The sequence below is a fragment of the Phoca vitulina genome, unplaced genomic scaffold (genome assembly GCF_004348235.1).
Source record: "Phoca vitulina isolate PV1807 unplaced genomic scaffold, GSC_HSeal_1.0 scaffold3, whole genome shotgun sequence".
Taxonomy (NCBI): Eukaryota; Metazoa; Chordata; class Mammalia; order Carnivora; family Phocidae; genus Phoca; species Phoca vitulina.
In genome coordinates, this window is record NW_022589706.1 from 34,797,625 (window position 1) to 34,813,110 (window position 15,486).

The following is a 15,486-nucleotide window of genomic DNA, read 5'->3' on the forward strand; positions in this document are numbered from 1 at the left end:
TTCCATTATATGAATAGATTCCAATTTGTGTAACTGGCCTCCTCTTGATGGACATTTAAATTGTTTCCAATTTTTTACTATTATAAACATTCTTCAACATATCTCCTGTTGTATGTGTGGCCAATTTTCGGTAGTGAATGAAATTGCTGGGTTTTAGATGAGCCCAACCTTGGCTCTAGCAGATAATTAGCATATGACTCTCCAACATGTGGTAAAAATTCTCACTCTTACCCCAAGTTCCTATATCCTCACCAATTTTAGTGTTGCCTGATCATCATTTCTGTATTTGTAAAAGGAGGAGGGGTGAATTAGATGATCTCTGGAGTCTTTTTGCATTTTATTCTCTGGTTTCCTTTCCATGCATTTCCCACTTTCTCCCTTCACCTAGAAATAAACTAGTCCAGTGAATAGCAAGCTTTTCTTTTGAGTCTATAAGCCTGCTGTTTGGTATTTTATATTCCGAACAGTCTATAAATGAAGACATCCAAAAATACCATTTCTGTAGTCTTGGAAGAATATTACTTAAATTGACAGTGTTTTCGCCAAGCATACTTCCAACACTGTTAAAACAGGTCAGTAGTTGCCAAACTTTTTAAAGCAATGGACTTCTTTTTTTTTTTAATAAAAATATAACCTGAATTTCAATATAAATGCTGCTTGCTCTTTTTTTCTTTTGCTTACCTCTAATACATATCTTACGGAGTGGCAAGAGCTTGTAATGTAACTGTCACTATTGCTTTGTTGAACTCTCTGAAATTAAGAAATACTACGATGCTTCAATTTGTCTTGTTGCTTTATCCATTAAATTTGCATATTAAATTTTATTTGATCATGTTTTTTTAAAGATTTTATTTATATATTTGACACAGAGAGAGCACAAGCAGGGGGAGCGGCAGGCAGAGGGAGAGAAGCAGGCTCCCCGCTGAGCAAGGAGCCCGATGCAGGGCTCGATCCCAAGACCCTAGGATCATGACCTGAGCCGAAAGCAGACGCTTAACCGACTGAGCCACCCAAGCGCCCCTTGACCAGGTTTTAGTTTTAGACTGGCATATAGTGTGCTATGCTAAAATCTTCTGGAAATCTTCATGTTAGGAAAAAAAAATGCCCATTATTGTCAAAGAGCTCCGATTTTACTACTACCTATAATTTCTGTGAAGAAAAGTAAGTTTCCAGCTTTGGAGGTTGTAATAATAGACCAATATTGCCACCTAATGGTAAGAAGTTGAATCACATCATATTTCAAGTTGGAAAAGTTCCGGGTTTTTTTAAGATACATGCAAAACTCTGAAGTGATCTCTTCCTATGAGAACATTACATTATAGCAGAGTTGGGGGGGAGGGTGCAGAGTAAACACTTATCAGACACGCTTTCAAGACTAGCTGATTGGGTTTCTGCTCCCTCATTGATCTGCCATCAATGAGTCCCAGAATTCTCTCTCATCTGCTCTCAGATGCAGTTACTAAAGATCTCCAAATTTCAACCAGCCCTCCCTTGTCCTTATATCAAGCCTGTCCTAATCTTAATATGTTAAGACAGCCAATTGGAGTCTGGAATCAGTCTGGAATATGGGTGGTTTTTGGATTACTAAAAGGCAAGTTCCTGCTTTGGCATTCACCTGTACCCAGGTCGGCATCCTTACCACGAGTCTCCCCAAAGCCCCATATTTCTTGTTTCCTTAAAAGATTTCCGTATGAAGCCAGAACCCAGTTGTGAACCTCTGCATTGCAGTCCAGGTGTCTAAACTGGAACCCCGCCACCACCTGTCAGAGCCTCCACCTGGAGGACTCATGGAAAAGGAGTTGGCTAAGTCTTCCTGATTCCAAGTCTTTGAATCAAGAATCTGCCACCTGTCCAATATAAAGCATCAGAAAGACTCATAGAGCCGGGGGTCAGAGTTCCTGAAATCAGAACCCTTGGATGGCTCTAGCTGAAATCAGACTCAAAGTACCCACCCTCCTGGGTGCAGTGATGGGGGCTGCTCTCCTCGGGATCCGGGCCCTGGGCCAGGTGTGTAACTCACTCATCCCTACCTTAGCAGATCAAGCCTCTTCACAGTGTCTTAGAGGTGTTTACAACAGGCAACAAACAGAACAAAAAATAAAATGCGTGTGAGGGAGAAGGAAGAAGAAGAAGAAAAAGAGAGTTAAAAGAGCAGTTGTCTCGGGCAGAAACCATGTTATATATTAATGACAACCCACTCACTCCAGAACTAGTCATTTCCTCTGTAGTGGAGAAATACCTGCTAGCTGATATTGAAGAGATAAAATGTAAAATGCCAACACGAGACTGCAAACACCATGTACAGTTCCATGAATATTCTATTGGTAGAACAGAATATACTCTACCACAGACATACACTGATCAAGGTCCATAGAAATATCTGAAATGTCAAATTAACAAGATGTCATGTTAAGTCATATTATTATAGGCAGAGATAGAAATTTTATATCAATTCCAGTGATCTCTGTTAAGAATTTTTTTTAACCACATCTGGGTTAAGTAGTAGAAAGCTGTATGATTGATTAGCAATGTCTTCCACAACCACACACTTGTCATACAGTTCCCTTTTCTGAAATTTCTAGAACAATCCCATTAACTCCTTCCTGGTTCTCTAGTTAGGTGTTTCTCAAGCTTTAATGTGGGTGTGAATCACCCAGGGGTCTTGCTAAAAAGCAGATTCTAATCCAGTAGTCGTGGGGTAGGGCCTGAGATTCTGAATTTCTAAGAAGTTGCCTGATGATGCCCACGCTGGTCCATAGAACTTACACATCTCCTTTCCAGACATTACAATAATTTCCTTTGTTAATCGTCCAGCAATGGAATTATTTTTATATCTTTTCTTATTGCTGGCCAGTCAGATAAGGAAGATAGTAGCCATTGCTATCAGGCCTTAATAATCAGAGAATTTGAAAATTTTATTATAAAAGTACAAATTGAGGGTTGCTGGAGGGGAGGTGGGTGGGGGGATGGGATAAATAGTGATGGGCATTAAGGAGGGTACTTGTAATGAGCACTGAGTGTTACATGCAAGTGATGAATCACTAAATTCTACCCCTGAAACTAATACTACACTATATGTTCACTAACTTGAATTTAAATAAAATCTTGAAAGAAAAAATTCACTATAAAAGATTCCTACATTTTATGATTTTTAATGTTACATATTTATATATAAGCATAGATATGTGAAGTCTGATTTGTCACACTTTCATTGTGAGAAGTTTCTCTTCACCACCCTTCCTAAGTCCTAGACTACAATGATTAATGTCCTTAAAATGACCCTAAAAGAGCCTGAAAAGGTCTAAAAGACCTTAAACTCCCTACTAAATTATCAAATAAATAATATTCACTATAGTTTTAGGACTTACTTTACTTTATTGCATTCTAATTCTTTTTAAAATGGTATCCTGAACATGATGTACATGGTAATTCCCAGTTGCTCCTCCACAATGTAAAATGCCTGAAAGTGAGGGATACTTGTTCACTTTTATAAAGAGTATTACATAAAAGGAGCATATATGAAAAAATCAGAAGATATAGATACTGACAAGTTAATCATTCTATATCTTTGCACATTATCCATTCTGAAAAATCCTAAGGACGATGATCCTTTAATCACAGTACCTCACAAGTGAGTGTGTGGGCCTTGTGCCCTACACCCAAGCACACTCTCCTTATGGAAAAATTCCCCCAGCTGAATCTTCCTCTTCTTCCAATTTAGAGTTGCTTAATCACATCACCAAAAGGATCATGAGGCATGTCCTCCTTAATGACCAGCTTTTCAGTCCTGTGTGGAGTCCAGGAGCCCACTTTCAACTCCAGATCCTTCAAGATCTGAAAATTCTGTGTCAATAAGTGGTTTCAGAAATCTCTCAACTTTGGTTAGTCTTTGCTTCAGTTTCTGCTGCATTGACTCATACTCAGCCAGGATCCGAGCAAACCTTGTTTGCAAGAGGTCTACTGACCCCTCCATTCGGGTGACCTTCTCTTCAAGATCTTTAGGATCACCTCCAGCATTTGCAATATTTAAATCCAGTAGACCATCTTTCATCAAGATTTGCTTTCCCTTCTCTTCTAGCATAGTTTTGGCATCTGGATACTCAGTGAGAGCTTCCATGAGGTCATCTTTGGAGAGACAGAACAGATCTGAGTAGCCAATACTTTTAATATTGGCTGTTCTTCGATTGCCAGCTTTGCTACCTTTAATGTTAAGGATACTGATCTCACCAAAGTAGCTGCCATCACTCAAGACCACAAACTGAGTGATTCCGTCATCTGCCACCACGGCGAGTTTGCCTTCCTTGATGATGTACATCTCTCGTCCGATATCCCCTTTCTTGCAAATGTAATCTCCAGGACTGTAGACTTGGGGTTGCAATTTCAAGACCAACTCCACCAAAAGACCAGCTTCACAGTCCGCAAAAATACGCACTTTTTTTAAAGTGTCTAAGTGAACGTTGATGGCAATCTCTGCTCTCAGCTTATCAGGGAGATACTTCAGGACTTCTTTCTCATCAACTGTTTTTTTGTTGGTCCACAGATAGTCAAACCATTTGATAACTCTCTTTTCCATATCTTTGCTTACATTTCGAAAACGCATATATTGCTTGATCGCATCGATTCTTGCTTGAAATTCAGCTCTGGCAGCATTCATGTTGGAAATCATAGAACCTATGTTACCAACGATGGTAGCAAAAATTAACACTCCAATTAAGAAATCAACCACCACAAAGACATATTCAGAATCCCTCACAGGAGGTGGTGTTTCACCAATTGTGGTCAAAGTCAGTGTAGACCAGTAAAGGCTGTATACGTATTTTCTAGCCAAACGGCCAAATTCAGGATCATTAACATCAGGATACACCCATGTATCATTTCCAAATCCAACAGCTTTGGAAATAGAGAAGTACACACATGCATTCCAGTGGATAATGATGACAATATACATAACAAGGTTAGAAATCCTGAAGATGTTTGGGTAGTTTGTTCTTGTTTCTGTTCTCTGGAAGAACTCAAACATTCGAGAGATCCTTAACAGTCTGTTTAATCTAATTTCTGGATAGTTCCACCCCAGCTTAAAATACAGTAGATCAGTGGGTATCACTGATAGAAAATCAAGTTTAAATTGCAAGTCTGATTTGTATTTCTCTATGAGTTTAGTTTCTTCCTTCACCAGCAGTCCTTGTTCTAAGTAACCTAAAATAGAAAAAAAAAAAAAAAACACACAATTTAATGTTTTTTCATTTTTATGCCATTATGAATTTTTCTAAAGTAACCCTAAATGACCTTCACTGAGTTCAGAACAAGAGTTCACTTCCAATAGGGGCGCCTGGGTGGCTCAGTCAGCTAAGCATCCGACTCTTGGTTTCGGCCCAGGTCATGATCTCATGGGTCATGATCTCATGGGGCATGAGATTGAGCCCCTCACTGAGTCCCGCATCGGGCTCTGCGCTCAGTGGGGAGTCTGCTTGAAGATTCTCTCCCTCTGCCCCTTCCCTCACTTGTTCTCTCTCTCACTCTAAAATAAATAAATAAATAAATATTTTTAAAAAATAGTTCATTTCCAATAAACATGCTTTTAACAATATAATAAGATATGAGTACTGATCAACATATGGCTATGGGAAATAATCTCTTGAAGAAATAAAAAATAAAATTTTGTAAGTGCAAAAAGTGAGAGCTTATATGCAATGTACTCATACATTGTATATATACAAATCTCTCTAGATCCAGTTCTCTACCCAGGTAAAGCCATTCCTTTTATGAACAGTGTTCTTGGAAATCTCTCTAAACACCCTGACACTGTACCTAACGCCTCACGCCACTCTCTTGTCAGAACCCCAGCCCCACCCTTGAAGTTTGGGTACCTGCCTTACTGCCTATTATGTGTATTCTTGCCTTGTCCCTTCAATGTGAAGAATAAATGTCCTTCAGAAGTTCGTTTTCTCTCTCCTTTTTGTCCCCCAGACTTCCTTAGTCATCTGGGATCTTCCCTTCTCCTACGTTGCCACAGTGGGCCTTGAATTTCAGCATTCTGATACATTTCACTGGGGAAAGAATTTGTTCCTCTACCTATACCAGCTACCAGAGCTGTGAGTAGGACACAACAATGGGAGCATTGCCCCAGCACACAGATATATAGAGCATGTCCCTATTTTACATAATGATTCTTTAATGCTATTCTCTGTACAGCGGTTACCTTTGCACACAGAGCGCAGTGTAGAAACAATAAGCTTATCTACTTACCAAGAATACGTAAGGGGAAGCTATCAGATCCTGCCCCCTGGTCAACAATGCCTCACCATGACCACAAAGTTGGATTAAGGATTTGTGTACTCTTACAAAATTTCTAGCACAGCTCTGCCGGACACAGTGATATCCCCCCATGCCTCTTCATGGTATCTCTCTGTTAGGTAGCAATTACCCTTTCATCACAGAGCTGGCAGAATATTTCTGTTCTCTTTACTCCTCTCACATGGCACTAACCCAATGGACAAGTTAATGGGAGAAAGCTACCAATCCACATTCAAAGGTTGCCTAATAAAGTGAATCGGTTGTAATGACCTAAGCTTGTGGGTAGGCATATGGTACTCTTGCTCTCAACAGTGCCTTTTCCTCTAAAATAGATTTTTGTGAGTTTACTTTGAAGAATACTTGAATTACAAAATTTCAAGTTATACTATAGAGATAAAAGCACAAAATTACAAAATATCCAAAGCTGAACATATTTACCTGTCCTTATTCGTACAAACATATCAAGAAGATAGATTATGTCTGAGAGGTAATCAAAAATGAGCCAACATTCTAGGTAATCAGACTGAAGTTCATCAAAACATGCTCTGTAAAAGAAAAACTTGTGTAATTAAAATGAAATGGGGGCGAGTTTAAGTAAATGTCCTCTCTGCATAATTTTTATCATGATAAGAGATCTAATGAACTAAGACTAAGAGGGTCCTTAGTCCATAGAGTCCATTTAATCAACCATGGCTTTTCTGAATCTAAGTGGTTGGATTTAGTTTTCTCCTGCTTCTGAATTCCAACATTCTTTCCATTATACTAGTTCACATTGTGAAGACATCAAATAAAAATAAATGGCCTCAAGCTAATGTCAAAATACATTGGGTTATACACATGGATAACCAAGTTCTCATTGACTATCTGCACCCAAAATGCTTCAAGGAATTGTGCTTGGTTCTGCATGGCTGAGATGTTTACTGTCTAAAAGACAGAGAACCATAGAAATCGCTTGGGAAACACATCTTGCTCTAAAACAACCTAGATCTTTGATCTTTCTCCACTCTTGGCAACATTTTTTTCTTAGAGTCCAAAAAATAAAAAAATAAAATAACAAAGTTTCTCCCAAAATTCTAATTAAATAGTTCAGCAATCAAAAGTTTAAAAATATCCCCCTACTCCCCATCCCAGTACTAGATTTCTAAGTATATTGGGAACCAAAGCACCTACTCCTGATTTAGGAAAACACATTGAAAATAATGTAACCTCTTTACAACCTGTGGTGGAGAAAAGAGGTATGTCCCGAAGAGCCCTTGACCAAACTGTTAAGTCAGGTAACTTAGAAACTAGAAGCAGGTCAAGATCCCCAAAAATATATAGATACCTTGCAATAATCATAGTCCAGTTGTACATAACAGGTAAAGTGATGCAAAAGAGCCAGTTGTAATACGTGTTTCCCGAGGGATCAATAATCTTGACTTCTTTCTTCTCCCTAGAAGCAATTAGAAATAAAGTGGGAGGTTACCAAGGAACAAGGACATTTTTATTTCACATATCAAATACGATTCTGTCCATCACCCACAATTAATGAAACAGAAGTAAGCTGGAGAAACTCACTCTACAAGGAGAAAACTAGCTTGGCATGAGTGTGGTAGACATAAGGAATTGCTTAGTGAGGACTGGATAGATAGTTAAAGTACTAGTCTTACATTAAACCTTACGTTAGACTTTTTTTTAAAGCCCTTGTTTTATTGTGATGTTGTGGACATTTCTACCAATCCAGCCACTGAAAAAGAATAGTGGCACAGATCATGCTAAACTCTGGAATAGTCCATTGACCTCTTTGGTAGGTTATGGGGTGAGAGAATGGGGTGTTGCCCCTCCCCTACCAGGTAACAGAACAATCAGGAACTATGCTGTGAGAGGGAACTCATGGCTTCATTCTCACCTGTATGGAAAGAAGAATATAACACAATCTAATAAAAAATCCTTGTTCATAAGCATCTATGAAGGATGAAGAGGCAACAGAGGGCAGAGGCAAGGAAGGAAGGAAGGGAGGAAGGGAGGAAGTAAGGAAGGGGGGAGGGAGGGGGGAGGGAGGGGAGAGGGAGGGGGGAGGGAGGGAGGGAGGAAGGGAGGGAGGGAGGGAGGGAAGAAGGAAGGAAGGAAGGAAGGAAAGGAGGGAGGGAGTGAGGAAGGAAAGGAAAGGAGGGAGGGAGGAAGGAAGGAAATATACGGTCAAATGGAAAATTTTTAAAATTTTCTAGTATCAACCTACATTAGGTTTTTTGGGGTTTTTTGTTGTTGGTGGTGGTGGTGGTGGTGGTGTTGGTGGTGGTGGTGGTGGGGTTTTTTAGGGTTTTTTTAAGATTTATTTTTAAGTAATCTCTACACCCAACATAGAGCTTGAACTTACAACCCCAAGATCAAAAATCACATGTTTTACTGACTGAGCCAGCCAGGCGCCCCAAGCCCATATTATTAAGGATTTTTTCCTTTGTAAAAACCTCAACAGCTTTCCAGCAGGCACAAATAAGTGAATACTATCTGGTAACGAGTTTTCTTTACGTTTAGAAAACAATTTTCCCTTTAGTAAAATGATAGCTTTGAAAATATCACTCAGCCTTACCCTCGTGAAATTCTAACCCTTAAATGTTTGTTTAAAAAGGATCTTTCAGGGGCACCTGGGTGGCTCAGTCGGTTAAGCCTCTGCCTTCAGCTCAGGTCATGATCTCAGGGTCCTGGGATTGAGCCCTGCTTCGGGCTCCCTGCTGAGCGGAGAGCCTGCTTCTCCCTCTCCCTCTGCTGCTCCCCCTGCGTATGCTGTTTCTCTCTCTGTGTCAAATAAATAAATAAAATCTTTAAAACAAAAGGATCTTTCAAATGGCTGGTATTTTGATAAGCATTTGTACTGCTCTCAAAACGAAGCATGGGTTTTGCAAGGAAATTTGCTTACTTTTGGAGTATTTGCCATACAGTATTTATAACTCAGAGATGTTAATAAAAGTATTAAATATTTATTTCAACTTAAAAAGATTAATGTTAAGACCCTAGAAACCCAATTTTCTTGAAACCCAAATATCTCCCAATGGTAAATTTATCTTAACCAGAGCTCGAGGAAGATAATTAACCATAACACTGAAAATTCTTGATGAGAAAACTAAGAATAAAGCTACCCCTGCTCATTTTAAGGAAATTAGAAAAAAAATTTGATTCACATTTTATAATAATGTATTTCGTCTTTTACACAGGGTTCCATAACTATAAACTTTCAGGAAATAACCCTGCATCCAAAATCCATTATAAATTCGTTTCTAATTTCAATGCCACTTACTCTTCTTTCTTATCTTTGCCTTTCTCCTCTTTCTTTTTCTTCTCTTTTTCCTTTTCCTTCTTCTTTTTCTTCTCTGAGTCCTTTTTATTTTCATTTTTATCACCTGATTTGCTGAAAAGTGAGAGATGTAGTTACTAACAAGATATGAAAATGTTATGGGCCAAAAAATCTGGAATCACTCATGCCGAAGTCAAACTTACCTCTTCTTTTCTTTTTTCTTTTTCTTTTTTTCTTTTGGTTCTCTAAAGAAGAAATAATATCTAAGTCACATAATCAAATTACATTCTGACTTCCATTCTTACTTACTTTCTTCACTCTCGAGCAAGAATTCTGGGCCTTGCGTTCAGAGACCTGCCCCCATGCTCAGGGACCACAAATCTGGTCTTCTAATGGAGAGTTCTACAAAAATGGACATGCACCCAGATGATAAAACAAACAAGCAAAAATTCCTGGGTTAGAGCGTGTGGAAAATTGAAGGAAATGGAGGTCGATAAAGGCATAAACCCAACAAGGGAAATTTAGGAAACAACAGCCCCCAAGGGTATAATTTCAAAGTCTCCATGTCCAAAAAAATTATTATTTAAAATTTAAGCTTCTTGATATCACTTAACTATTATTAAGAGCTTTGAGAATTTCAAGAAAATGCGATCAATTTTCTTTAGGGGGGTAATCCTGAATGCAGCAATTTTTTATGAGTAGTCAAAAAGCTCCACACAGTGGAATCCTAATTCTTAGAATCATTTACTGGATTTGAGATCACCTTTTTCTATATGCTATTTCCTCTGGAGTGGAGATTATGTGATTAGAGGCCTCTTTGTACAGCTGGCTCTCTATCAGCTGAAGAATGGATTCTGGAATTAGGCGGACCTAAGGTCAAAATAGGCTGCCATTGTTGGCTCAAATGTCTTGGGAAAGTTTACTATTCAGACATGAATGAACAGGCATCTGACTACCAGGAGCGTAGTCAGAGAGGTTGGTAAAGGGCGGGAGATAGGTCTAGGCCTCAAAGTATAGGTAAGAGTTGGAGAAGTTGAGAAGAAGCGTGAGGATGTTAATGGGAAGAAAATTTTCAGGTGCCAATGTACAAATGAATTTAGTCTGTATATGAATAGCCTAGCAGAAGCGGAATGCTGCTACTGAGGAGAAATGGGAAACAGAATGGATAAGGAGGTGGGGCTTGGAACCTAAGGTTGTCATGTACAAAGGGGAACGGAACATAAAAGGCTTGTCAGGGTACTGTTTAACATATATAGTCAAGACAGATCAGGAATGGATAATCAGGAGATTGAGAGCAACTTAACCCAATAAAAAGTCACAACCTCACGAAGAGTTTCTAAACCTGAGCCAGTTCTCAGAAATGAAATCACTGACTGAAGAATGAAATCACTGACAATATATGACTTTTGGGGCTTCCACTGGGTCTCAAGACCCACCACTGGGGTCATTTCTCCAGTTCCTCAGTGTAAAAGTGGAATATATATATATATATATATATATATATTTGGTCATTGGTAGAACCCTCATCCCTACTAGTGCCTTGGCTTATAGAGGAAGAGCGACTATAATGGGGGAGGGCCAAGTGGAAGCCCTCGAGCTGCCCCCCACCTGCTGCCTGAAAACAATACTGCATCCTGGACAGGAAAGAAAATGTAATCCTTAAAGACCTCATGTGTGCAGGGGTGGTGGTTCCCCCCCACCACCATTTAACTCAATGTCTGGTCCCTATGAAAACCACATGGATACCAGTGGCCGGCAGTAGACTACTGCAAAATCAACCACAGAGTAGCCTCAATTGCAGCTGCCTTGGCAAATGTGAAAAACGATGCACTCACGCAATCTAGACCATATACCTAATGTTCTGGGTCAGTCATGGTGAGTGTGTGATTTTTTATCACTGTCAGGGAAGAGGATCAGAAATAGTTATAAGATGGAAAGCAGCACACATTTATAGTCTTTTCCAGGGCTATGTTGTCTCTCCTGCTCAATGTCATGACACAGCCTAGAGGGACCTGGACCATCTGGACATTCCTCGGCACATTGATCCACTATATCAATGGCATCATGTAATAGGGCCTTGAAAGAGGATTAACTAACCATGGGACAGAAAATGACTACTGACCATGAGCTGGATTCTGTCAGAGTGAACAAGTTATAAAGTTGTACAGCAATCCATCACATGATAAAGTGGTATATCTGGGATCAAGCATGTGGCACGGTACCCTCCCCCCATGTAATCTATCACTGTTGTATCAGCACCTATTCCTCAACTCTCCACCATGGCCATATGTGGGGGTCTTACAGGAGCAGTTGATGGAGCATGGTCTATGAATGGGTCAGCCTGACATCAGGATGCAAGTCAAAATGGGCCATGTCTACACTATAGCCCTACTTAGAGGTGACCCTAGAAGATTATGGTAAAGTTAATCTTACCAGTGGCACAGCTTCAAGCAGTGCACCATCATCCACTTTGTGTGGAAAAAGAAATGACCATGTATGGGTCTGGGAACGAAGGAGTTTCAGTAGGAGTGACTCACATAGGGAATGTGTCCTTCTCATCTCATTTTATGGTCTGTGGATCTAGAGGTTTCCAGATGGATCACGTGTCTTCCAGGCAACACAGTTAGGGTCCCATTAAACATTAAGCTATGACTACTCCCCAGTCACTTTGGGCCCCTCGTGCCAAAAAACCAATAGGCAAGAAAGGGAGTCACCATACTGGCAAAAGTAACTGACTTCTTTCATCACAACTAGATAGTGTTGCTGTTATACAATGGGGGGGGGGGCGGTATATTTGGCACATAGGTGATCTGCTCTGGTGTCTTTGGTGTTCTCCAGCCCAGTTTTAGTGGTCAATGGACAAATACAGCAGCTATAACTCAAAAAGGGCATGGTGACCAGGGGCCCAAATCCTTTAGGGACAAGAGTCTGTATCATTCATCCCATAAAGCAAATCATCTAGACCAGCAGAAGTGCTGACCAGAGGTGACAGGATTCTAGAATGAGTAGGAAAGGAGGGCGTAAGCTATTTCAGTTAAAGCCTCAAGACCAGCTGCAGCTGTCAGGGACCTAGGTTTATCCCATTAACCTTCCTCCTATAAGATTCCCGAGGAAAAAAGATCAAGACTCCTGGAGGAGGTATATTCCTACATAGGGTGAATTTTCTATATGAAGAAAGCGGACCTGAACAGTGCAAGAAATGTGCTGTCTGGATGCAGTAATGCACAGAACTCTGGCACTCATTCCCCACCGGCCAAGAGTATTGGTTGCTGACAGCTCACAGTCTTCCTCTCCTTTGGCTGGCGTTGGCCTAAGGAAGCCACCATGGGGGCACCATGTTCAAAGCTATGTGCCCCCATCCTAGGGGCTCCCCTCATCCAAGACTGTGCCTGTGCAAAGGCCCAGTCCTACTGCCTAACTATGACACAACTCTGAAGGGGCCCCCCTGCTCTAGAGCTCCTCATATCAACTCTATCCTCTGAAGGCCAACTTCTCCCTCTGCCCAGTCCTGCTCCCCTAACTCCCTCCTAGGTATCATTCCTAAAAGCACTCCCAATAAACCTTTGCACACAAACCTCCCTCTCAGAGATTGTCTCATAAGGAACTTGACCTAAGACACATTGGCTTAGAATAGATACTGATATTTCATTTATTTTTGTCCACAAGGAGGGGCACTTGCATTTACACGCTAGACAATGGTTTTCTGTATGCATTCAAACACATACACATACATACATACATACATACATGCTGCTTCTAATATGGGTAGCCACATTTTTCAGAAGTAAATAAACCAACGACAAAAATAACAGAATACCATTGCTATTGTATTAGATAGTTTTCCTAATAAAGATCTCCTCTCTAGCAGCTTCAGATATATTCCTACCTTTTTACTGGTGGTCTTTAAAAGCAAAGCTTTGGTTTTTTATTGTAAATGTACTTACTGCTCCTTATTGCTGCTGTTGTTAACATTGAAAAGTGCAAGGGCACCGGGCGGGTACTGCTCCCTGGAAAATGAAAATCATCAGAGTCGCCATCAGTATAACGTCCATGGGAAGCAAACAGTCTTAAAGAACAAATCATTTTCGGTTACTAACTACTGCCTAGACATTTTTTTTAAATTTAGTTATTCATTTGACAGAGAGAGACACAGCGAGGGAGGGAACACAAGCAGGGGGAGCGGGGGAGGGAGAAGCAGGGAGCCCGATGCGGGCTCGATCCCAGGACCCTGAGATCATGACCTGAGCCGAAGGCAGGTGCTTAACCGACCGAGCCACCCAGGCGCCCCTAGACCATTTTTGAAAGTATAGAGCTCCATGAAGCTTGAGTTGCTAAACATCAGTGCTGTGAACCAAAGTGATTAGTACATACTTACTAATCAATGTTAACACCAAAAATCAGCATCCTCCATGGCCTCAAGTGAGCCACCTTGGATGCCGCCAATTGCCAGCAAGAGATCTAAGACTTAGACTGTCAGGGAAAATAGGAAGAAAATAAAAGACAAGTAAAAACAGAGGGAAAACTAAAGGTGGTCAGTGGGAAAAGAAGTAAGAGAGAGGAAAAAAGGAAGGAGAAAAAGCAAAGAAAAAGTAAGTATGTTGTACAGGGCGAGAACTCCTGATCCACACCAACGCCACATTCCTCCCACACCCTCCGAGTCACATGTGGGAAGTTTTCAGGAGAGCTTCATTTCCTACTAAGGACGTTTAGCTTTTCTTCTCTAGCTACACACACTAGTGCTCCACTTCCCTGAGAGTAGGGTCAAATGGGATTCAGCATTTTAGAGGATCACAGCCAACCCCTCCCAAGTACAATTGCTTCAGGACCCTGAAAGAAGGATCAGAAAGAAGGAGGAAGTCAGAGAGGACTGGGGCATGAGGTTCTTAAGGGACAGAGACAGGTCTCAGGGAAAATGACCAGCAGGAGCGTTTGTGACTTAAGGCCCCTGTGGACATGAATGATCATCAGGCTGTGGCAGTTTTCCAAGAGAGGAAAAGGGTAAGTAGCAAGTTACTCGCAAGATCCTGAGAAGTGGCTGGGTAGCAGGAATTTGCCAAGCCCACTAGGTGGAGGAGTAGAATACCTTTCTTTCATCTAAGTACTAGTTTAAAAAGATCTGGAGGGCTGGCGCCTGGGTGGCTCAGGTCATGATCCTGGGATCCTGGGATCGAGCCCTCATCGGGCTCCCTGCTCCACGGGAAGCCTGCTTCTCCCTCTCCCACTCCCCCTGCTTGTGTTCCCTCTCTCACTGTGTCTCTCTCTGTCAAATAAATAAAATCTTAAAAAAATAAAAATAAAAAGATCTGGAGGAATAGATCGAAGTGCTCACCTCTGTGATGGCCCCACTCTGTGTGAGTTATTTCTATAGGAATCCCCTGCATGGCAGTTTTCATTCTCTGATTCTTCAAACATGGAGACACTGTCATCATCATCATCATCCTCATCATTATCAGAAAAGGAGCTATGGTCCAACAGGAGGCAGAGATGAATTAGATCAATGTTTTAAACCATTATGAAGGAATAACATTTCTCATTAGGAGGACCATTGCTTCATCTTCTCTCCTTCCCTCTCAAACTAACATATAACCCTTTTTAATTAGAGTGAAATGAGAATTTTCAGAATACATGGAATTAGATAAGGTATATGCACATTCAATAAAATGCATGTAATTAAGAAACTACTGTCTAGGTCTTCCATATTTCTTTTATTTGATTCATTGATTAATGTTAATATTTATCAAATAGAAAGTATGAATCTGTGCTTTAGATCACAGTATACATTTGTATGAACAAACCTGTAATAACATTTCTTCCCTCAAAAAATAAATTCAACCACATTTATGCATGTTCTATTCATTTATAAGGTAACCATTTTATTTATTTTATTTAAGAGCAATTAATTAACATACAATATATTATTA

General features: G+C 40.4%; 1 protein-coding gene across 1 annotated transcript in view; it reads right to left on the bottom strand.

The window, feature by feature from the left end:
- Nucleotides 1–3,355: 3,355 nt before the first annotated feature.
- Nucleotides 3,356–15,486, bottom strand: part of CNGA1 (cyclic nucleotide gated channel subunit alpha 1) — a 32,503-nt gene continuing 20,372 nt past the window's right edge. Inside the window, exons 3-9 of the mRNA XM_032397852.1 lie at nt 14,895–15,026; nt 13,510–13,572; nt 9,769–9,810; nt 9,569–9,679; nt 7,619–7,726; nt 6,733–6,839; nt 3,356–5,196 (exon numbers count right to left, since the gene is read on the bottom strand). Coding sequence (XP_032253743.1) covers nt 3,782–5,196; nt 6,733–6,839; nt 7,619–7,726; nt 9,569–9,679; nt 9,769–9,810; nt 13,510–13,572; nt 14,895–15,026 — 1,978 coding nt within the window. The 3' untranslated portion in view covers nt 3,356–3,781. The remainder of the gene's footprint in view (nt 5,197–6,732; nt 6,840–7,618; nt 7,727–9,568; nt 9,680–9,768; nt 9,811–13,509; nt 13,573–14,894; nt 15,027–15,486) is intronic.